The 25,669-nt window shown below is 33.1% G+C and overlaps 2 protein-coding genes and 1 long non-coding RNA gene across 5 annotated transcripts; 2 read left to right on the top strand and 1 right to left on the bottom strand.

The window, feature by feature from the left end:
• Positions 1-149: 149 nt before the first annotated feature.
• On the top strand, positions 150-6,183 carry LOC111515624 (uncharacterized). Its single transcript, XR_002723569.2, has 2 exons — positions 150-1,798; positions 6,056-6,183. It is a non-coding gene; the product is annotated as an uncharacterized lncRNA (long non-coding RNA).
• Positions 5,451-15,673, bottom strand: LOC111515623 (macrophage migration inhibitory factor homolog). Its single transcript, XM_023171840.2, has 3 exons — positions 15,400-15,673; positions 15,170-15,342; positions 5,451-5,606 (listed from the first exon to the last, which is right to left on the bottom strand). The coding sequence occupies exons 1-3, from the start codon at positions 15,505-15,507 to the stop codon at positions 5,525-5,527; spliced, it is 363 nt and encodes a 120-aa protein (XP_023027608.1). The 5' UTR covers positions 15,508-15,673; the 3' UTR covers positions 5,451-5,524.
• A 4,495-nt stretch (positions 15,674-20,168) lies between these two features.
• Positions 20,169-24,131, top strand: LOC111515621 (protein asteroid). Of its 3 annotated transcripts, none has more exons than XM_074178612.1 (3): positions 20,169-20,550; positions 20,616-21,074; positions 21,606-24,131. In XM_074178612.1, exons 2-3 carry the CDS (start codon positions 20,667-20,669, stop codon positions 22,722-22,724), a joined length of 1,527 nt encoding a protein of 508 aa, XP_074034713.1. In that variant the 5' UTR covers positions 20,169-20,550; positions 20,616-20,666; the 3' UTR covers positions 22,725-24,131. The 3 variants fall into 3 exon arrangements, with proteins under 3 accessions (XP_074034713.1, XP_074034712.1, XP_023027606.2); XM_074178611.1 differs by having other exon boundaries at positions 20,616-21,377; XM_023171838.2 differs by having other exon boundaries at positions 20,170-20,550; positions 20,616-24,131.
• Positions 24,132-25,669: the final 1,538 nt, after the last annotated feature.

Genomic DNA, 25,669 nt, shown 5'->3' with positions numbered 1-25,669 from the left:
GATATATATATATATATATATATATATATATATATATATATATATATATATATATATATATATATATATATATATATATATATATATATATATGTGGCATATTCATAGCATAATACAATATCCTTAAATGTATATTCATGAAATATACCTGGAATATTTATTGCTATGTGGGGTATGTCGTGACCGGGCTTCCGTAGAATCCTGTTTCGCACCAATATGTTATTTAGAATGAGAGAAGAATATCCAGAGCCATTTTGGCAAACATCGGATATTCATAATGGATTCTTCGCCAAAAATTCTTGAGAGGCGTCGTTTTGTATAGGTAGTTACTCCAAACTTGTGTCTGATTGTGTGTCTAATTTCGTTATCGCTAACAAACTCACTGAGTGACGTACCTAAAGCTTTTTATTTCTTCCTTACCAACGCAAATAATACAAAAATCTATTTTTTTTAATGCAGTTATTTTGTTACAGGCCTGGAATACTGATATCTACTTACCTTACAATGTTAAATTTAATTCGTTCAGTTTTTTAAAGATATCCGCCATGAGAGATTGTAGTCGGAACAACCAACAACCAACGTACAAACGGTCTTTCAAATCAAAAGAAGTATCTGAAAGAAACATTGGTAATTCGGCTGTAATTGATTTCAAATAGCCTTGTTAAAGTTTTATCCCGAGACAGCCGTCGCACTTCTGTATGGAGCAGTAGTATTTTATGTTTGCTGCCATAATCTTCACACAATAATGAGAACAATCGAGATTGTACTGATCGTGATTTGATAAAATTATATACTCGATCAATTTTTTAATTGGACCTCGGATGCCTAGAGCTTCCAGTTTTATTTGTAGATACCTAGGGTTGATTATGTCAAATGCACGAGACAGATCGAAGAATAGTCCAACCACAAGCTTATTTTCGTTGATGCTATCATGTATATATTGTACAAGATCTGCTGAGGCTGTTTCGACAGAATAGCCAGGTCGGAATACAAACTGTCGTGGGGTTAATAAATTATGTTTAGTTAGGTATGATGTTATTTGATTATAGACTGCCATTTCCATAATTTTGGAAAAACAGCTCAGCAGACATATCATTCTGTAGTTTTCCACGCACTGGGTATCCCCAGTCTTGAAGACCGGAACTGCTTTTGATATTTTCAATTTATTTGGAAACACTCCACTAATGACAGAGTGATTTATAATAATGGCTAATATACTTGAGATATTGTCAATGGACTCTTTCAGTAAAATTGCTGGTATTTCATCTACGCCAGTGAAAAATTTCTTTTTCAAGCCTAACACCATAGATTTGATGTCATGTTCAGTCACAGGAGCAAAGAACATAGAATTCGGAATTGTGACGGGTGATTTTGTGCACAGATCAACGGGGAGGTTAAGAGAGTCTAGCTTCTCTCTGACAGAATTTGCAAAGTATTTCCCAAAAATATTTGCTACCTGTGTTTTATCTGCTAATATTTCATCATCTACATTTAATGTGATTTCCTGTTTTTTACTTTTTACGTGGTTAGTCTTGATATTTACCAAATTCCAAAAAACCTTTGCCTTGTTATCAGAGAAGGCAACAATGAAAAAACTCTTCAAAAATGCAAGGACGTCAAGTGTATGGAACCAATACAAAAAGTACCTTAAAAAGCTCTGAGGAAATCTAAGAAATACTCGTGAAGGATGCAATGTAAAGAGAGTAGTGGATTTGGAAACAATTGCAAGTTTCTCATATCACAAACAGTTCTATGCATTAATAAGTCTTGACTATGGTTAACCATGTAAATATTTGAAGTAGGTTGGTTCCTGCATAATAATTTTAATAATTGCGATTTTACAGCAATTACTATAGATATTCATAATATTAGTTTTATATTGTAGATATCGAAAAATCTTAAAGCTTTTTCTTTGCCTTTAGCAATATACATATGTTCACTTGCCCATAAGTTCAAACTTCACGAACACTAGGTATATTTATAAAAATACAGAAAACCAAAAAATAATCAATTTCAGTTCAAAATTCGAAAATACAAAACATTTGTTTTCAAGATTGCATTAGTCAAAAAAGTATGAAGTGTATACTTCAATGTATTGATACTAATTGTTAATAGTGAAACAAACAAAAACTTTCAAGGTGAAATACCACTATTGCTTTTTCGTATTTGTTTCTATATCCCAAAATTTTCAATATTGAAAAAAAAATGCTATCACAACAATCTGAAATAATAATTCATTTTTATCCCAGCCCAATCCTTCATGTAGAATATTGAAAAAAATATTAAATGATAGTCACCAAAAATCACCTCAAAATTTGACCTTCCTGTAAATTTCAAACACAATATACAATTTTCAGAAAGATGGCTTATTTATGATTTCTTAAAGACTACTCTTTCAGATTTGTCGGTAAGTTATTCAATTTTAGCAAAGAACTTGGGTGGCACACCTTTACATGAATACACATACAGGCTGATTCACGGTGGATGGCACATTAGACGTTTCTGGTGAATCAGACAACGGATCACTTTGAAAATTTAATGGAGGGCATATTCGGACATTCTCTAGCCAACTAAAATATTTTCGACAATGTGGTGTTGCCGCTTCTATTAGAAAGCAGTAGCAACTTTGATTTTTCATATGGAACACTCTGTATATAATATTATTTTTGGAATCTCCAACAATTGCCCGACAACTTTTCTTGATATTTCCCTATACCTATCTGTTACCGTTTTCGAAATAAAAATTAATTTCAATTTTTTTCTTCGAAAATCATGACTTCTATAAATGCCGATATCTTTTAGTTGAGAAGTACTATGATATCGAAATTTGGTTTGGAGTTAGGTGATACTTGGACACTTCCCACACGTCAGCCTAATCTCCGTTACTTCAATACAGGGTGGTAAAAAAATACAGTTTTTTCGTTTGCTTGAAAAAGTTGCTGAAATTTGATTATTTTAAATGGAACACCCTGTATATTATTGAAAATTCGGAAAGCTGCTGAAATTTGCTTTCTTTCTATGTATATCATACCTATACCTAACTAGTCAAGTTTCGGACTTATGAACATTTATTTGTGAAAATGTCCCTTCAGAATGGTATTTCCATTCGGTATTTGGTAAGCAGGCCATGATTACTATTTGACAGTAGCGTTGTGACATTCTCCTAATAATATCGACATTTTCGTCACTTCAGAAGTTGCAAATATCTTCAAAACGATGGAACAAAACTATTCAAACGGAGTTCTTATGAATTTGTTTATTATTTTTGGACAGTGTGACAAAATTATCAGCAGAACATGTAGAAAGTTCAATGAAATGTATCCGAATCTACCGCCAATGAACCTGAAGAAATTTATACGAATTCAGAACAATTTCAATATGTTTGGATAAACTTTAAAAAAGCACCAAGAAACTTGAAATTGGAAATATTGATATGAATAATTATAAAAAAGTAAAACAATCATGTGGAATATTTCAAAATATGTTCGAATCGCTGGCCGTTCACTTCCAAGCACTTTAAAATGCGGGTGTTGACTGCTTTCGTGGTGGCAGATCTGATTTCATTGGGATCCAAATCTTCAAATGTTTGGGCAATCCTTTCTAACAATTCATCTCTCGAACGCACTGGTATTTTGTAAACTTTTTTTTTAAACATTCCCCACAAATAAAAATCTAATGGATTAAGATCGGGTGATCTCGCTGGCCAATTCCATGGTCCCAAGCGCCTCATCCATCGATCGTCAAATAGTCTATCCAGTTCTGCGCTCACTTCTCTTGTGCAATGTGCAGGAGCTCCGTCTAGTTGGTACCAACAGTTTCGATAATCTTCGAGTGGCAGATTATCCACGAAACTGTCTACAGTATTCTCCAAAATATTCAGGTAGCTTCTGGATGTTAATGACTCCTCGTATATCACGTACCTCAATTTGTTGTCCATCAACATGCAGAAGACATTAAAACTAAATTTTTCTTGAAATCCGGCTTCTTTTGTGACGTGAGGATTTTCACTGGACCAATAATGACGATTTTTTCTATTGAAAATCCCTTCTCTCGAAAATTTCGATTCATCAGTCCAAATAATTTTATTTAAAAAAAGTGGATCTTCTTGAATGCGTGTCAACAACATTTCACAAAATTCTACTCTCTGTTGAGGATCTTGAGGCTTCATTGCTTGAATTTTGGTGAATTTATAATCATGCATTTTATGTCTTCGCAAGATTCTTTGAACTGATGAATATTTTATACCCAAATCTTCTTCAGCACTTCTTATCGATGACTCGGGAAATGCGTGAAAATATGCTAAGACATTAATCTGGTTGTCTTCGAAAGTTACGGGTCGAGGCAAGTTTCTTGGTGCTTTTAAAGTTGATCCAAATGCATTGAAATTGTTCTGAATTCGTATAAATTTCTTGAGGTTCATTGGCGGTAGATTCGGATACATTTCATTGAACTTTCTACATGTTCTGCTGATAATTTTGTCACACTGTCCAAAAATAATAAACAAATTCATAAGAACTTCGTTTGAATAGTTTTGTTCCATCGTTTTGAAGGTATTTGCAACTTCTGAAGTGACGAAAATGTCGATATTATTAGGAGAATGTCACAACGCTACTGTCAAATAGTAATCATGGCTTGCTTACCAAATACCGAATGGAAATACCATTCTGAAGGGACATTTTCACAAATAAATGTCCATAAGTCCGAAACTTGACTAGTTAGGTATAGGTATGATATACATAGAAAGAAAGCAAATTTTAGCAGCTTTCCGAATTTTCAATAATATACAGGGTGTTCCATTTAAAATAATCAAATTTCAGCAACTTTTTCAAGCAAACGAAAAAACTGTATTTTTTACCACCCTGTATTGAAGTAACGGACATTAGGCTAACATGTGGGAAGTGTCCAAGTATCACCTAACTCCAAACCAAATTTCGATATCTTAGTACTTCTTAACTAAAAGATATCGGCATTTTTAGAAGTCATGATTTTCGAAGAAAAAAATTGAAATTAATTTTTATTTCGAAAACGGTAACAGATAGGTATAGGGAAATATCAAGAAAAGTTGTCGGGCAATTGTTGGAGATCCCAAAAATAATATTATATACAGAGTGTTCCATTTGAAAAATCAAAGTTGCTACTGCTTTCTAATAGAAGCGGCAACACCGCATTGTCGAAAATATTTTAGTTGGCTAGAGAATGTCCGAATATGCCCTCCATTAAATTTTCAAAGTGATCCGTTGTCTGGTTCACCAGAAACGTCTAATGTGCCATCCACCGTGAATCAGCCTGTATAGTAAATTCAATCGATTGATGGGAATATACCGAATTTGTTGTAAAAATCATAAAAAAAAATTGTTATATTGAGTGGCCTCAATAGTTTTTGTCCATTTATTAATTTTCCCATTCTCCCAATAAGTTTGAAAGGATTATTGGTTATGAAATAAAAAATATGAAAATGTATACTCTATTTTATACACCAACAGCAATATGATATAAAATTACAGTACACATATGGTTAATGACATTATTTGCCAAATATGTCATGAAATGTGGTCCCATTATAGCCAACATCACTGGATGGTGAGTCAATGAAGCAAATGTACATCCTAGAAAGAAATATTAAAAGTAACTCAGCATGGAGTGCATTACCGTTTTCGGTTAATGACTAAAACACTAGACATAAATTGTTGTTTCTTCCATTCAATAACAACTTGAAAAGTATAATCAAATATTTTCTCAGAAGCTAGTTAAAATTCCTTTGTTTTTGATCAATGATTCTTGATTTAGGTTTTTCCATAATGTCAATAATAGTCTAAAACCTAGCTTTCTGACCAGATTTCAAATGAGCAGAAAAGTACATACAGTACACAGAATGAACCATAACTAGCACCCCTGTTTGTGCACAGCCTGTCTCTTGTGAGAACCCTTGATTGCATTCTTGATTGTTAATGTTAGCAATTCTGTACTTAAACAAAGACCCTCAAATTTCATATACTTTGTTAGTTGCATTTATATTTACGGTTCGTATTGTAATATTTCATTCTGTTTCATATAGATGGAAGCACAAGATGTAATGGTTGGAAGCTCATTCCTGATCGAGTAGTAGTCTGTCAGTCAATAGAAACGATAGTGATGTTGTTGTGTTACTGTGATATAAATAAAGTGTATTTCACAAACCCGAAATCCTGATCAGTTATTATATTAAACTCTGCATTTCCCCATAGATAGAGATAGAGTTTTATTTAACCATGTTAAGTATAAATACATTTATGGCAGGACACAGTACATAAAGAGAAACATTGCAATTAAAAATAAAATCACTTCTTCGATTGACGAATTGTTTATTTTGTGGAAATTCATGTTCACTGAGGATACACTACAAAAACACACTTTTGTCTGTTTTCCACTATATTTCTTTATTGTTGACCGGTTTCGGCTATTATACCATTTTCAAAACTAACTGATTACATTTAAATCCGAGTAATTTATACCTACATTATTCTAGCATAAATGATTTGATATACCTGATATATCTGATATCCGGTACCTGCGTTTCATATACCTGTAAAATCCATGAACATAACAAAGTTTTCAAAACAATGTAGGTTTTGGGATCTGGCCTATAGGTTCAGGAGAGGACTATTGTTTAATTCAAGTTGTTCGTTGAGGACAATAGAATTGGGATCTTTCTTTGACCTGTTTATTTCCATAGATTCCAACAGATTCATCATTTTCCCTTTTTCGCATGTATGTAGGATCTTTAAATTATCTTTATCTATTTTATGTTTCGAATTTTGAAGATGTTCGTACATTAATGATTTTTTATCCGAAATGACATGTTCGTGGTACCTTGTATCAAAATTTCTCCCAGTTTGGCCTGTATATATGGCAGGGCATTCACCACATTCTATTCGATATATACCAGATCTCTTTCCTTTCTCTAATTTAGGTTTGGCATTAAATAATATGTTTCCTAAATTTCCGTTGGATGTGTAGGATGTTTGTAAATTGAATTTTGAGAGATAATTTTTAATATTCTCGGAGATTCTACCAGCATAATTGATACTAACATATTTGTGTTCTGGTCTTGTGGAAATTGAGTATAGTTCTTTCATTATTGATTTTTGTTGATATTTCATTATTATGTTGTTAACTAGAGTGGTAGGTATTTTGTTATTAACTGCTATTTGTATAAAAATTATCTCTCAAAATTCAATTTACAAACATCCTACACATCCAACGGAAATTTAGGAAACATATTATTTAATGCCAAACCTAAGAAAGGAAAGAGATCTGGTATATATCGAATAGAATGTGGTGAATGCCCTGCCATATATACAGGCCAAACTGGGAGAAATTTTGATACAAGGTACCACGAACATGTCATTTCGGATAAAAAATCATTAATGTACGAACATCTTCAAAATTCGAAACATAAAATAGATAAAGATAATTTAAAGATCCTACATACATGCGAAAAAGGGAAAATGATGAATCTGTTGGAATCTATGGAAATAAACAGGTCAAAGAAAGATCCCAATTCTATTGTCCTCAACGAACAACTTGAATTAAACAATAGTCCTCTCCTGAACCTATAGTCCAGATCCCAAAACCTACATTATATTGAAAGCTTTGTTATGTTCACGGATTTTACAGGTATATGAAACGCAGGTACCGGATATCAGGTATATCAAATCATTTATGCTATAGTCTATTTCAAAAGAGTGTAGAGTAATAAAATCTCATTAAGTATTCAAAAGCGCTACAGGGTGATCCGTCAATAAATTCTGTCACTTCCCTAGTCCGCATTGCAAAATTATGTCGTTTCATAAAGAGCAGGTAGGTATCACCCTGTTTTAAGGGATTTGTCCATTGTTATCGACGGATAAATACTGAGCCAGAGGCGCGCTAGTGGGATAATTGCCAAAAGAATATGCATTCATAAAAATTATATTAAAGGAAATAAAAATTTAATACAGCAGAACAGTGTTATTAAAAAAATATAAAATGTAACAATAAAATATATACGAACCGAAATCGGGAAATACTCACAAACACACACGAACGAACTTTACGTATTGAAACACTTGTGGGGACTTTAAATCAATTTATTCACAAAAACGACAAGAACTTTACTGGATACGTTATTACAATTTGACACTTGAACAATACTAAAACTGTGAACTTCCCTTAACGTTTAACAACACTCTATTTATACCCTAATTGAATGTTCTAGAGATTACTAGGTACAATTTTCGAGAACCTTCCGAGAAAATAATTATTCAGACTACCCTTAATTCTAAACCCTAACCTAAGCAAAAGTGTCACTGTCACTGATACACTGGTCTCTGTCCAGATTGCTTATCCCGCTACAGTATATTTACAATTCAATTAAATTATTCTACATCAGTATAGTCTTCATCCGAAGAACTGTCATCATCCCCTGGTGTTATAATTATAGGGTCAACCACCTGATCGACCAAGTTGTCCAGTTCCCACATTTTATCTTCCTCTTTTAAAGCATGCTGGATTGCTTTTTGCCAGTTTTCTGATGTGATTTCCATAATGGCTTGATCAAACAATACCTTGACATCTTTCATTTTAAATGTGGTATTGTGCCTTGCAACATATCCTTTAACTTGTGCCCATATAAGTTCTATAGGATTTAATTCGCAATGATATGGCGGTAGGCGCAGCACAGTTACTTTATACTTTTCTGCTACATCTTCTACGGCATATTTCATGAAGCGAGATTTATGTTGTTTTACTATGGCTAGTAGTTCCTTCTTTACTGAATTCGTCTCAAACTGAATACCTTTATTTGACAGCCAGTTAATAATTTCTTGCTTTCTCCAAGCTGAAGTTGGTACCTTCTCTAAGCGCCTTGAATGGTAGCTTGCATTATCCATAACCACGACCGAATCAGCTGAAAGAAATTTTAACATTTCCCCGAAGTAGTCTTCGAAGACATCCGAATTCATGTCCTCATGATAATCTCCCGTCCGGCACGACTCAAAGCTTAACAAACCTTCTTTTAAAAATCCGTCTTCGCTTCCAATGTGAGCAATTATAAGCCTCTTCCCTTTTCCCGAAGGCACTTTAATACCCGTCGAAAGGCCTTCTATGAAAGCTTGGCGAGAACTTGTTATATTTTTATCTTGCCACATTTTTTTGACTATATAACCTTCGTTTATCCACGTCTCATCAAGATAAAAAATTTTCTTTTGCTCTCTGCGGTACTGCTTTATAGTTGTCAAATATTTTCGTCTCCAGCAAACAATTTCATCACTTTCCAGTAATAGTGCCTTTCGATTGTGCTTTTCCCAGGCAAAATTCATACTTTTTAAAGTTTTCCATAAAAGTTTTCTGGATATCAAAGGAATATCGTTATCTTGGCTTATCTCGATAAATATTTTTTCAAGAGTGGGTATTTCCTTTTTAAAATAAAACGAATGAACTTTTCTTCGAATGTCACATTTGGTGTCTTCATCTAAGATTTTTATTGGTCTTCCTGATTTTCTCTTGCATGGACTTACCTGGCCTGATATCTTTCTTTCTCGCAATAATTTAAAAATCGTGGACTGTCCAATTCCAGTCATTCGGGCACATCGCTCAACACTTTCTTGCACAGACAAACTAGGGTGATCGTGTTTTATGCAATCATATACATTTAAAATTATAACTTTTTCGCAAACAGATAGCGGAGAATTTTTTACACTTCTTTTCTTTGGAGTAAATGTCCCCATTTTATAACTTTTTCACTATTTCTATATCACAATATCACTGTACGTTTAATTGGTGTAGTAACAATTACTATTATAACTCGAATGTTTAAGACACCATTACAATATATTTAAACCCTTTTTCTTAATTACCTGGGTTTAATAGGTATTGCATGATTGGTGGGCAGGGTCAAAAAGGGATTATTATAATGACATGGCACTTCGGAACTAAGTGTTAACCCTTTTTTGAGAAATCATGCTCAAGTATATGAACCCAAATTGCATATTAAATAAGTTTACAAGAACCACTAAAATTAATCTTAATCTTTTTTTAAGAAATTTTACTTACCTAAATACATGTAGGTACTTAGTTTTAGACCAAATTACTTCCCAAAAATGGCCTTTTATTATTATCTATGTCTGTAATTTTTAATTTACTTTAATTATTAAGTTTAATAATCCTAAGATTTGCCTACGCCCATGGACTACAACGAAATTCAGGCAAATTTTATGACACTTCATGATTTATTACTCTACACTCTTTTGAAATAGACTATAGAATAATATAGGTATAAATTACTCGGATTTAAATGTAATCAGTTAGTTTTGAAAATGGTATAATAGCCGAAACCCGTCAACAATAAAGAAATATAGTGGAAAATAGACAAAAGTGTGTTTTTGTAGTGTATCCTCAGTAAAAATAAAATGTTAAACACATAAAATGAATACATATAAATAACACAATAAAATTATTATTTGAAAATAATTATTGGCTGACCAAACAATCATTTGATGCTGAAAAAAAATATATATTATGGGTTTTTTAATGAATTTGCTTGGTTCAAATATTCCATTATATTGTAGAAATATTTCTCGAGGAGAAACTTTTTGATGACGGCTTTGAATTTGTTAAATTCCAAGGATTCCACTGATTTATCGAGAGTATTATACAAATTTAGGTTCAGAGAATTTGTATTGCTAACAGCTAGCCTATGCCGTTGGGGATTCGACATCTCTGCAGATCTTGTGTTATACTGATGTATATCGGAGTGTTTTTTGAATTTGTTGTACTGTATGAGAGTATAGAATGAAATAAAGTAAGATATTTTCAATACGTTTAGACTGGTAACTGGTTTGAGTTGTCTTAAAACAAATAAAACTTTAGAGAGCTTTCGAAGTATATAATCTACGTGGCTGGACCAGTTTAACCGATCGTCGATGATTATACCAAGAAAAGATACATTTTCTCCTTTCTGATAGAGTAGATTTGAGGAGACAATGAAGTTCTGTGGTTTACTTTCATTTAATTTGAGTTTATTCTTTGTGAACCAGCTTCTGACTAAGTTTTTGTTCTCGTCAACAGTACGAATCAAATCGATGTGCGACTTATCCGATTCCACAAGAGTGATGTCATCGGCAAATAAAATACATTTTGTTGGTGTAATACTTTGACATAAGTTGTTTGAGTACACAATAAATAAAAAAGGTCCAAGTACTGAACCCTGAGGTACTCCATGTTGTATCGGTTTGATGTCGGATTTGATATTTTATGAGATCAACACACTGAAATTCATGAAATTCAAGATAGGAGCTGAGAACACTCAAAATAGTACCTCTTAAACCATAATGACTCAGTTTTTCAATGAGTAATGCATGTGAAACACAATCAAATGCTTTGGTCAAGTCGCATAAAGCCAAGAAAGTGTGCTTGCACTAATCAAGACCCTCCACTATGTCATTCACCATCTTGTAAACAGCCTGAGTTGTGGATTTGTTTTTCCGAAATCCATATTGGGATTCACTAAAATACAACCTCGTTTCAAAGTAGGAGTATAATGGCTCTTTTACTAATTTTTCGACAGATTACCCTTTGTAATGAAACAGTTGAACTAAATTATATTTCAGAAACATTTGAAAAAAATCAATTTTCAATCATGACTTTGATGTAATGTAACCCACCTTAGACAAAGGGAAACAGAGATTGCAACGACTTAGTTTGAAATTAATAATAATAATAATATTCTTAGGCCTTCTTCTGTTCTGTCATTGAATTATATTCATTGTGGTATCAGTACTGTAATGAATGTATTTCTCAGTAGTGTTGAATTAATTTTTCAGTTATTTTTCTGCATTTCTTATTTTGTTTTATTAGCATGGAATATATTATTACATTTTCATATAACACAACACAACAAAGTTTTTGTTTCGGGGTTGAAATTAGATGATTTTAATGTATTTCCACGTGTTAAAACCGAAAGTGACCATAAAAATTATATATTAGCTCTTGTTTTCAAGATATAGTATCATTATATTATATATATGTATATTGAGTTTTCAACAAATGAAATATTTCATCACCAACAGTTGGTACACATGTTTGTTTACATAACACCCCTCTCATCAGCTGTTCTTAAGTAGTAAACATAACCTATGTGAGTTTGTCAATTATACGCACGTGGTTGCTATTGAAATTATCGTGTGAAGTTGATTTTTAAATTAATTTAAGTGCTGATCTGAAATGCCTCGAAAGTGTGTGAATTCTGTCGATAGCTTTTGCTATATATGTGGTGAAATAACATTTAAGGCTCAGAAACGTAAAATGACACCTATCGTTAAGACAGCCTATGAACATTATTTTGGTGTGAAAGTTGGGGACCAAGATAAATCATGGGCTCCTCATATATGTTGTAATTCTTGTTCCGTCATATTGCGAGAGTGGCTGAAAAATAAAAACCGGGCAATGGCTTTTGCAGTACTTATGGTTTGGCGTGAGCCTACCAATCATACAGACGACTGTTATTTCTGCTTAACTCCTCCCATTAAGCAAGGTTTATCTATGAAGAAAAGAGGAACGGTTAAATACCCTAATCTCCCATCTGCTCTTCGGCCTGTACCACACTCAGACAATTTGCCAGTCCCTTCTCCACCCCAAAACTATGAAATTTTAGAGGAAGGTGATGAAGACTGTTTAGAAGGAGCAACCCATCCTTCTACATCCTATGACCCTGATTTTGAGGTAAGCGATAGGTCTAGTGATCCGCACAGAATTAGTCAAGCAGAGTTGAGTGACCTTATAAGAGATCTTCGCTTGTCTAAGGAAAAGGCTGAGCTGTTAGGGTCAAGACTACAACAGTGGAATCTTCTAAAACATGATGTGAAAATATCTCAGTACAGACAGCGTCAAAAAGATTTGCTTCCTTTTTTTGAGAAAAAAGAAAACCTCGTAGTTTGTTCTGATGTTAATGGTTTGATGGGCTGCTTGAATTTGGATCACACTCCATCTGAATGGAGACTGTTTATAGACTCTTCAAAACTAAGCTTGAAAGCTGTACTTCTGCATAATGGAAATCAGCTACCCTCTATTCCTATAGGTCATGCAGTTCACATGAAGGAAACGTATATAAATATGAAAACACTTCTCCAATCAATCAAATATGAACAACACAAGTGGCACATCTGTGGTGATCTGAAAGTCATTGCTATACTCCTAGGAATGCAATTAGGGTTCACCAAGTACTGTTGTTTTTTGTGTCTGTGGGACAGTCGGGATAGAAAATCTCACTATAAAAAAATGAACTGGCCTACACGAGACCTAAACCCTAATGAGAAAAATTTAGTTTACGAGCCTCTTGTAGATCCTAAGGATGTTCTCCTTCCCCCATTACATATTAAGTTGGGACTAATGAAAAACTTTGTGAAGGCCATGGACCAGGAAGGACAAGCTTTTAAGTACTTGAGAGCAAAGTTTCCCAGGTTGAGTGATGCTAAAGTCAAGGAAGGCATCTTTATTGGGCCTCAAATCCGTGAAATCGTAAATGATCCTGCTTTTGACATGATTTTAACAGGAAATGAAAAAAGAGCCTGGGAAGCCTTTAAGGGGGTTGTACATGGGTTTTTAGGTAACAAAAGAGATGATAACTTCACAGCATTGGTTAAAGAGCTTCTTCAAGCTTACCACCAACTTGGATGCAACATGTCCTTAAAAATTCATTTTCTTCACTCTCACCTTAATTTCTTACCACAAAACTGTGGAGCTGTGAGTGACGAACATGGAGAAAGATTCCATCAAGACATTGCCTTAATGGAACAGAGATATCAGGGCCGTTGGAATGAAGCAATGCTTGCAGACTACTGCTGGTCTGTGTGTAGGGATGCTCCAGAAGTGTTTTATAAAAGACAAGCTAAAAGACAGCGATCTTACAATGAATCGGATGGACTTAATTGAAATTTGGTGGTACAAACTTCTTTTATTTGTCAAAACACTAAGAATAATGTTTTTTTTTTTATTAATTTTGTACTTAAAATATTCTAAAAGAAACATAACAATATTGTTTTATGTACTTTCACTTTTCACGTATAGTATAACTACTCTTTAAGATTAAGTACTGTGTATCTCAAAAACCAGAGCTAATAAAAATTTTTCATTGTTATTTTCGTTTTTATCACCCCAAAATTAGTAGGAATTGACTAATTTAGTGTAGGAAACATTCAAAAAATATTTTTTTGTTGTGTTGTCTAATTAGTAATTATAATTACCTGATGATAATATACAACTTTTTTATATTCGAGCTGTTTTACTTCATTTCTTTCCTTTTTTTAATGAATTTTTAGTCAAGACACAATGCACTCAGAAACTGTATCTTGTTTTGACTTGGATGATCATTTTTATTTTTTCTAGATTTTGAATGCAATTTCTTTTTTTCTGGTTGAGTGGAAGAGCAGACATGAGTACTCATATGAGAGCATATAGCCAAACTCAATCTTTTTACTACATTTGAAATTATTGATATATCTGAATTTATGTAAACATGTGGTAATTGGAGTCATTTATTATTATTATTCCACATGAAAAGAGGAAACATTTTAGGTAATAATGTTTGCTATACTTATCAAATTTATCTCAAATATAGTATCAAATTGTTATAAATTTATTTACCCCAACATTCAACCAAATAGTATCAGTTACATCTTACTAACACTAGAATGAAAATTTGAACAAAACGCTAGGATTCACTTTTTGACAAAAAGGATTGCCAATCATACAACAAATATTCACTGTTTTGTCAAGCGAACTATTATATTATGTTGAAGAATGTCAGCATAAAATTGTTAGAAATTTTATCTTTGTTCATATAGGTAACATTTTCATTTCTCTGTATATCAAATAAGTATGAAATCTGTTATTGCATCTGACATTCTTTACAAATTCAAGAATTTGTTGTGTATTGTACTTTAAAGCTCGTATAGGTAGTACAGTTCAAAACAGTTGTCCGACCGCTCATTGAGCACGGACACCCGCAAAACTTACCAAGTCTTAATTGTGCGTCTAGTTTGGACTGTTCTAGGACCGTCCTGATAGGTTACCCTAATACGACTAATATCTGTTTCTATATTATATATACACTATTAGGTAAGTATATTCTAATTTAGAGGAAAAACATTCTTACCTATCTGCAGGAACACCAATATATTGAGAAACGCATTCAAATAAGGCTTTAGCATGAATTTTGTTTTCTCTCACTCCTAATGATCCAATGCTCATTAGAGTGGCTTGTGCTGCAGGTTCCTTAGTACCTCCCCAAGACATATCAACTCCTCCAACGACTGTTGCACAACAATACTAAAAAAATATATCAAAAGGGAATTCAACAACCTGAAGATATTATATTTAATTTACATTTATGGGTTTACCCAAAGATTTTGATAAAATTCCACATATCTTTGAAGAAAAATCAGCAGGGATTTTATCTTGAGGAACATTCGTTTCCAGTCGAAAATGAGGCATATTTTAAAAGGACTAGAAAATTATAAATTTTTACTGTATAGAATATTTTATTTTTCCTAATGATAATCTGAAATTTGAAATCCCAACCAAAGATCCCAAAAAACTAAAAAAATAAAATATTAGAAGGATTTTTGCGATTAACCGGGAACCGGATACCGGGTTACAAACGGTAACACTTTGCGTATGTTCCGTTAATCGCTCAGACTCACCGGACTGGTAACTACTTTTCAGTTTATGGTTAGCACCAACGAACGTTTTTTACGGGACAACTTTATTCTATCAACTGTCACTTTGATTTACTTTGGCGCGTTGACTTGATTTGTACTTATACAAGATTCTTGGATTACCTCAATTTTTATTTTAATGGATCTCATAGCAATGTTTTTTTGGAACAAATTACTCACTGACAGTTATAGTTCAAGTAGCGAAGAGGAAGATGGGTTGCGAGCTCGAGGTATCATGGGTATTGTTTTGAGTATCACAAAATTCATTTGAATTTGGAGAATATTACAATGGTTATGTTTTACAGTGCCCTGACCTAGAGTCAATTTTATGGAGGAAGTAGTGGATTTGTATACAGACGTAGAATTTCGAGAAAACTTCAGGATGGACAGTGTCACAGTGTGGCAATTTAAAATTATTTTTCGGAACTGGAGGGGTCTCGGGTATAGCATCAGAATATATGTTTTTTGTTAAAAAGTCAATGTTGACATTTTCTGAGTTTAAAAAACAAGGATGATTTGCAATCATATCATTGGCAATGATTTCTGACAATTAGTGTCCGACCGAAAGTTTGGTTTCGGTCGAGTTTCGGCAAAAAAACGAGTTTCGGTTTCGGCGGAAAACCTGCCGAAACTATGACCGAAACTGCATTCGAGAGTTCCCGCGCTGTGATCGGTCATGTTCGGCTGGTTAAAATTCATACAAGTGATAGTAGTTAACAACTCAAATAAGTAATTTTATGTTTAATATTTTTGAAAACGTTTCAATAATATTTAAAAAAAGGATCTGAATCTACTCAAATGAACACCTCACCTATATTTTAAGTATTTTTAAGGTGCAATTGATATTTTTTCTTGAATAGGGTTTTTTATGTTGATTATCAATAAATAAAAATGTCGAAGACTGCATAACGTAGTGATTTAAAGATAAAAAAAATAAAGTCTTACTGATTAAAATAACTTTTTTTTTATTTTTCCCTCAAAACATAATCCTTGTAAGGAAGTTTGGTTTCGGCCGAAACTGATACCATTGCCGAAATTCGTTTTCGGTTTCGATCGTAAAAATTAGTTTCGGTCGGACACTACTGACAATTTTCCAATTTCGACATTGCAGTGCCCACAAAACAGAATTTGATCTTCCTGAAAACAATAATGAAAATTGAAACCTATTTTATTACAACGCAGATTCAATTACACCCGAAAACAAAAAAGAAGAGTTAATTTCGGTTTCAAGAATCAAATATCTACATCAAAGGTTCCAGTAATTATCTTGCAAATGTTCCCTTATTTGATGATACTGAATCGGGAAATAATGAAACAATATCGTCTGATGTTAACTGCTTTAAAAAAATATGAATACATAAACCCCTCCATTTGTTTTTTAATACTATAGATATCTGAAACACTCCCGTACAAATGTAATGAAAAAAAATCACATTAATTTCCATTATGCTTTCAGAAAAATAATTATAAAATAGGGTTAAATTCAAACTTTCAAAGAGCAAACAGCCACAAAAAATAAAAAAATGACAAGTGACAATCAAATCACCGGACTCACCCTCTGAGGGACTCACCGATCTGTAATCATCAGTCGTTTCGGTGACAGATAATCAACCAAACTTCAGAAAAAATTTACCAGTTTTTCAGGAATATGACATTTACGGGACACGAAATAACCAACCAAAGTAACCAAGTTGATTTACGGAACATATTCTTTGTAGTAACCGTTCTCGACATCTCGTTATAGTTGAAACTTGGCTCTTTTGGTTTGGAAGGGGAAAATCTTAATCTCAATATCTACATTGTAATTTGAAACTTTCGATTCACACTCAGAATACATACGTTTTCTTTATTATAACCCAAACTAATTGTCTTAATCTGATGCTATTCACAATATTCACATAGAGGAGTGCTGTACGAATTGTCAACGTTGAAATTTCATGAAAAATTACTGTCTTTAGAATTTTGATTAGTTCAGATAGAGCATGGCGTGATCTATATGTAACATCTATATGTATATGTACACTATTTTGATTTTAACAAGTACAATAACCCCAGTTGAACTGTGAAAACAGCTTGGAATTACTTAAATTTACTCAAAACTTGAATTTACCCATAATATAAAATTGAAAACGCTGAATGTTTAAACCCACCAAGGACGTACTCCTGACTGTATTTGATGGACGAACAGATCGTTACTTCCCTTAATTTCAATTTTTCAGAGGGCGTTTCACTCGTTAAAATTGAAATATTCGATGTTTTCCAAGCATTGTTAACATTGCCATTGTTAAATGGGGACTAGAAATTTGAAATAAGTTTTCTGTTATTATTGATATTTCTTCATTACTGGAATTAATTGTATTTTTATTGATAATTGATATGAATTTAATTGCGATGAGTTTTTCTAATTGTTCATAAGGTAACCATGAGTGACGTTAACGATTGGATGGAACTAGTCTAATTCCAAATTAGAATTGTAGCCTATTTTCAAATCTAAATATTTCAAAAAAAGTTTGGGAAACTGTTTGAAGTAAAACTTCCTCACGCGCGCTTGACTTGGAAAATAAGCTAGTAAAAACATGACGGGAGCATTACCAAAAGTGTGATCGGGCAAGGCGAACGGATGTTCGTGAAGACAGAAAGAGAGAGTTACGTTTCGTATATTACTGTTGGCGCAAGAGAGAGGTGCGAGAACACTTTTACGGTAGAGTAGGCTCTGAAGAATCAGGAGAAAACAATTATATGCTGTCACTAAATTTAGAAGGAGATTTCAATGTTAATTTCACGTCCGAAGATGGTCAACTCTTGGTAAACTTCCTACAAGATAAATTAGAACTACAAATGAATAATAAAAGAAATGAACTTATCACAAGACATGGAACAACAATCAAAGCAGTTTTTTTTAGATATTTTCTGATTTTCATTCAAAAACATATGTATCTTATTTCTCATACCATAAGCCTATTGTGTCGGTCTTACTTATGTATTCGATAATAAAAATAATGAATGTGAATAAAAATTTGTTCAAAAATGTTAATATCAATGAAAACCCATAATATATCCACATGTTTCTAGAGATGATATGAAGTCGAGCAAGGTTATTAATGCAGTTGAGCTGCTGGAAAATAATTCCATGAAAATCAGAAGATGAATAGATTAAGTTTCCTAAGAAGTATTTTATTGATTAATAATATAGTATATTGTTATCATAAAAATTTTGATTATTATCATTATCATAGACTGGCACCAGAATTAGATATCTTTCGCGGTGTTGCTGACCAATGTTTCACAAATTTCTAGTCCCTTTGTAGGTTGTTATGACAAACACCTGTCAGATTAACTACTACCCTTTCTAGTACCATGATGGGTATTGAATTATATCAAAAAAAACCTTGTGCAATGTTCCTCAGAGAACATGAATCAAGTTACCAAAACATTCTAGCTAAAACGAACTGACAGAATTTTGTTTCGATACGGAAAGAGTGACCACCTGCAGGCAAATCTGGCATCTGTTTGTAGTAGTCGTAATTGTGAAAAAGCAAAAAGAATTTTTCGTCAATCAGTTGAGAATAAACACCTGCGAACATGTATGTTAGTAAGTTAGTGTGTTGTAATGTTGTTGTATCTGAAAAGCGGCTGGGTTGGACGCGCAAACCAATTCTTTTCATTCGTTAGAAACTCTCCGACACGCTTTTATACGTTTTATATTATTTACACAGTATGCAAATATATTGCATTTTGTCCAGACGGAGAGCGAGTAAAAACGTGGAACAGTTTGAATAAAAAATTCAAAGCGTTTCATAATATTCTACATTACTACAAAACACCTATTTAATTTTCCATGAAATTTGTTTTACTGTCGAACAGTTTATATCTATTATTCACTTGCTGAGGAGTGTATGAAATGTCAAACGCTGACAAATCTACTCGTGGCGGAAATCTACTTGTGACAAATCTACTGGATGCGCAGTAGTCCTAAAAAAAATAAAATTGACAGACATGAGCGATACTACTGACACCGTATAAAAGTAAACACTATCGATTACGGTGCTATAGGTTGTTCACGTTAAGAAGAAAATGACGTCATAAGTTGTCAAGTTACGACGTTGCCAACATGTGCACTATTTCGAACTTTTAAATTTTGTTGTACTGTTGATATGTTTTATTGCTATTATCCTTACTTACTTTTAGTATTTGTTGAGACTATTTCGACAATGCTTTAGGCATATTGAATATACGCAGGTCTTATCAAAAGAAATGATCAGTCCTGAAAAGAAAAGAAAGACTGACAGTTTTCGAGTTTTTTTCGATTCAGCAACGTCTGAAATTTTACTATCAGTTGAGCAATTTACAAAATGAAATGTTACTAGTTTCATTGCTGTTGAATGTATTTCAGTGGAAATTTTAACGTTGTTATGTTGGATATACAAAATTACCAAAACTGACGTCATTCTCTTCTTAACGTGAACAGCCTATACTGGTCTATGCGTCAATGATATGACTTAAGTGACATATGTTATACATATACGGAGTTGAAGAAAAGGGTAAAGAAGAGGAGACATCATACTCCAAATAAGAATTTGATTTGACAACGTAATTAAAGATTGCATAAGTATGACTACACAGTAAAAAGAGCAAAGTAAATAACTTGAAGTCATCAATAACCTACCCTAATGTCAGTGTATTTTCTACTCACTAACTAAAACCAGTAATAGTAAATGAAGCTCATTCAGCCACAGTAGAATATACTGTGATTCAGCATTAGACAAGGATTCCAGTAAAACTCTTTTTGGCTTATAAGGATATCCCATGTTTGACAATTGTGAGATATTTTTTTTAAGTAACTGAATAAAATGGTTATTATTTTCATTATCAACATTCTTATAGGGCTACTACCATTGGGTTTTTTGGGAAATATAAAATACTGTACAAGGTGAAATGGGCATCAAAGGTCTTACAACATTTGTTAGGAACAAGTCAGAATTTTGTATGGAAAGATTTGAATTACATGACACAGATATTGTAATTGATGGAGATGCTGTGCTTTGTCAACTTTACTTGAGACATACATTCCACAAGAATGCTTGTTTTGGAGGCGATTATGACAAGTTTGGAAACACAATCTACAAGTTTTTTCTAATGCTTTCTGAATGCAAAGTGACACCCTATGTAATACTTGATGGAGGCTACGAAAGTCGTAAAATGGATACAATTCTAGAACGTTTCAAAAGCAGGCTAGAAAAAGTGACAGTACTGAATCCTAGAACTCAAAATAAAAATACGTCTACACCATTATTCATAAGAGAAACGTTCGAGGACATTGCTGTAAAACTCAATATTAAAATGGTGAGATGTGATTTTGAAGGTGATAGAGAGACTGCAAGTATCGCAAAAGTACTAAATTGTCCAGTAATGAGTAATGATTCAGATTTTTTTATATTCAATGTACCCTATATTCCATTTCTGAATTTGAAGATGAGTGTTATAAGATCTACAAAATTAGACCAGAAAACTAACAAGGAAATATCTTATAGGTATATTCCATGTGAGATTTATAAGATTGATAAATTTATTGCTTGTGTAGGAGGAATGAAGAAAGAAAATCTTCCTCTTTTATCTGCAGCAGTAGGAAATGATTTTATGAAGGGGGTGAGTTTATCAAAATTGAATTTGTGTAAAGGAAATGAAAATAATATTAATATGATTGAAAGAATAGAAATTCTTATAACTTGGTTGACAATGGAAACTAAAGAAAGTGCTATCGAGAAAATCATAAACTCTTTTGATGATTCAGAAAAGCAGTCTGTGTCCAGAGAAATAGAAAATGCTATTAATGGTTATACGTTTGTTAATAGTAAATATTTGAAATATTTACAGGATAACCCAATAGATCCAGAAGATATCGATAAATTTGAAGATCAGCTAGACTCGACATATAATACTTATGAAAAGTTGACGACTAGTTTTCCTGCTCCATTCATTGAGAATTTCAGAAAATCATTGTACCCTACCAGATTTTTGGATATTCTTACCCAGAATAAGTATTACAATTTCAAGCCACAAGTTGAACTGGACTGTTTGGGACATAGTCATACTCCAAGTATTGAAATCATGTCAGCAGTTCAAAAAGTTCTAACTAGCTCGCAAGAGAATTTAGTATGCCTAGTAAGAATTGGCCAAAATGTTGGTGAACAGGTGCTGCCAGTTTGTAGGCATGATTTACCTAGCTTTAGAGAATTGCAAAAGATGGATAAAGACGCCAGAAAACAAATAATTTTGAGGGTAATTAATATTGACAACAGTTTTATTACGAATACCCTTACGTCCTTTCCAGAATCCTGGCATTTATTTATCCTGACTCTCAAATATATGATTAATAAGTCAATAATATCATGGCCTCTAGTTTATACTTTGATAATATGTAAGATAGTCATCAGTCATTTGGACCCAAAAATAGGATTCCATCGCACCGTTCAAACATTTAACAGACAATACCTCTACCGAATCCGTGAAATGTGGGGTCAGAAAAGGACTCTGCCAAGTACATACTGGAATGTTAAAGATTTCCTGAATGCCATTACTTTTGAAGATGCTCTGCTAGTTATGAGCCAGGTTATGCCTTATTTCGAAATGAATAATCAATTACTTAGAGATTACAGATCATTTGATAGGGCTTTAATGCATACAACATCACAATTCCAAAGTGTTTTATTACATGTTAAATGTCTGAATCAATTATTTAATATGCCTTTTGCAGACTTCCTCATATCTGATTGTTTCAATGGTACTTTTGTTTACAACCTCACAGAAAATTTGACAAGACGACCTGATGTTGATAATTTCTTGAACTACTGCTTCCGAAAATCTCCTTTAATTATGCATATTTTTGAACTCATTGTGAGTTCTGTAAAAGGAGAATCAAGAATACCACTTGGAGAAAAAAGAAGAAGAATCGATGTTTGTCAGTCTTCTCATATGAATGTAGTTTATAATTAGGTTTTATGGTTTTTTCAGCTTCTGGTGTCGCAATTTTAGCAACTGAATTCCAATTTTACCTGTAAATGAATCTGTATTATGTGGTTTTTCGTGTTTTACATAGGTTTTTTGTGGGTATTTCCGGTATTCTTAGTTATGCCCTATATTTTTCTGTCATAATTATTGCTCGTTAAAAATTGGTTTTTATTGATCAGATTTTCAATACTCTCCAAACATTTCATCATCGAAAATATGATTTTGTGGGTTCTATGTTAGTCTATATTATTTATGAATGCTATTAATATTTATTTGACAGTGATTTCAAAATTTGGAAAAACTTATTAGAATCAATTATATTTGTTTTTAATTATTTCTCATATACTTCGAAATTTGTCCAGAAGGTGGAATTTAGTTTTTTTATTTGTTTTATGAAAAATATGATCCTATGGTCCTATGGGTAACGTTTTTATCATAAATCATGATATTTTATATTTAAAAAGTTTTATTGGGTAACAGGATCAAATTATCTGAGAAAAACAACTGATTTCTTGCCAATGTTCTGAATTTAAATTCTTCTAAATTTAAAAATTATCAGAAGTGTGAGAAATAAAAAAGATTAGAATTGTGTAGTGTTGGTCTTAATAATTTGTTTGCTTCAATGTTTTTCTCAAACGTTGGATGATTTTTAAGTTTAGTTATAACTTTAACATGGAAAATCTCGTTTTCGAGCCCTGAAGAAGAATTTAATCAAATTCAACACGTTGGCGAGAAAATCATTGTTTTTTCTGAGATAATTTGACACTGTTAGCCAACAACTCTTTCCATATATGAGTCTTTTGGATCACTAGACTATTTAACTGATGATATTTTATGTTAAATAGGAATTATTGTTCTTGGGGATATTCTAAATTCAGCTGAAATCGTCTGCAAACGTCTCCAACAACACGAGTGTCAAGTAATTGAATAGAACTGGCCGATACTTGAGAATCCATATAAAAAAACTAATCAATACAGTTTATTGTATGATTTTTCACTATAAAGGGTTTTTACAAAAACCGCGACACGTGTTTCGCTATACAATAGCTTCCTCAAGCATAAACTGAGAGTTACTTCTAAATTACAACCATTTTATACTCTAACCTATTACCTACTGGTTGTAATTTAGAAGTAACTCTCAGTTTAAGCTTGAGGAAGCTATTGTATAACGAAACACGTGTCGCTGTTTTTGTAAAACCCTTTATAGTGAAAATCATACAAGTGTTTGGCATATATTTTGAATTCTCATATAAAATGTAGTTATGAATGAATATTTGTAGTTTATGCTAATTTAACGGGTATCCATTTTTCAACAATAATTCTGAAAATATTGACACCAAATTTGCCATGGAATTTTTTATATCATATGGAAATAAACACGTTTTATGTAAATGATTTCTTTTTTTTTTTTCAGTGAAGTGAAATTTCTGGTATATTCATTTATTTATCTAACGAGCAGCACCCAATGAACAAACATTTTTTCTCACAGGTGTTCATAAATACTTATGATTAAGATTCATATTAAAATTGAACCTAAAAAATAAGAACTAAGAATAAACCCAAGGACTATAAATGAGTGCAATGTGATACACATATATACACAAATATATATATATATATATATATATATATATATATGATGTGTTGTTCTTCCGGGTGTTCATCCGTTGTGTACTACTCGATAGTCGACGTTTCGCCATCATCTCAGATGGCATTATCAAGACGAGTTACTGCTTCGCTTCGAGAGGTGTAACTGATGTTAGGTTCTTCTTGTGGTGTTTTTATATGGTTTCGCTTGCGTAAGTTGTATGGATTTGTTACCTGTTTTCCTACCTGACGGTTGTTGATGGCTTTTGGTAGTTCATCTCCTACCTGTTTTTCTACCTGAGGGTTGTTAATGGCTTCTGGCGGTTCTCCTACCTGCGATGGTTCATTATCAATTTGTGGTTGTCTTTGGTGGTTGTTTTTAATTATTGTTTTCCAAATCCTTGGGATGTTTAGTGAGTCATCCCTTTTGTTGATGAGGCCTTGCTTTTCGATTTCGATAGCTTCCCTGATTTGTCGATTTCTTGAGTTTTGCACCTGTGCTATCTGTTTTGTGGACTCAAAATTAATCTTGTGACCTGTTTGTAGATGGTGTTGAAAGAGGGCAGAGGAGGTTTGTTTTGTTCTTATCGAGTTTTTGTGCTCCTGGGTTCTGGCAGATATACGTCTGTTAGTCTGACCGATATATTGTTGAACACAGTCCTCGCATGTGATGCTATATACTCCTTGGTTTTCTAGGGAAATTCTCTCTTTCGGTCTGGGCAGCCAACTGGATATCGTTTTGTGCGGTTTGTAGGTTGTCCGAATGTTTTTACGTCTTAGTATTCTCCCGATTTTGTCGGTCACACCTTTGATATAAGGTAGTGTCACAGATTGTCTGTCGTGTGGAGAATCTTCTGTCGATCTAGGGGATGTTTTTTTGGTTCTTCTTTGTCTGTCGATGGCCTTTTGAATGATCTTTGGTCCGTAGCCATTTTGTCGCAGAGCCTTTGTTGTCTCCCCCAATTCTGTTGCCCTGTTTGTTGGTTCTGTTAGGCGGAAACTGCGGAATTTGGAAAACAATAATTAAAAATAACCACCAAAGACAACCACAAATTGATAATGAACCATCGCAGGTAGGAGAACCGCCAGAAGCCATTAACAACCTTCAGGTAGAAAAACAGGTAGGAGAACTACCAAAAGCCATCAACAATCGTCAGGTAGGAAAACAGGTAACAAATCCATACAACTTACGCAAGCGAAACCATATAAAAAACACCACAAGAAGAACCTAACATCAGTTACACCTCGTCTTGATAATGCCATCTGAGATGATGGCGAAACGTCGACTATCGAATAGTACACAACGGATGAACACCCGGAAGAACAACACATCATATTCTACC

The sequence above is a fragment of the Leptinotarsa decemlineata genome, unplaced genomic scaffold, assembly GCF_025532065.1.
Source record: "Leptinotarsa decemlineata unplaced genomic scaffold, Ldec_3_MD MMD2_tig00004204_RagTag_RagTag, whole genome shotgun sequence".
Taxonomy (NCBI): Eukaryota; Metazoa; Arthropoda; class Insecta; order Coleoptera; family Chrysomelidae; genus Leptinotarsa; species Leptinotarsa decemlineata.
This window is presented reverse-complemented; position numbering and strand designations above follow the sequence as displayed.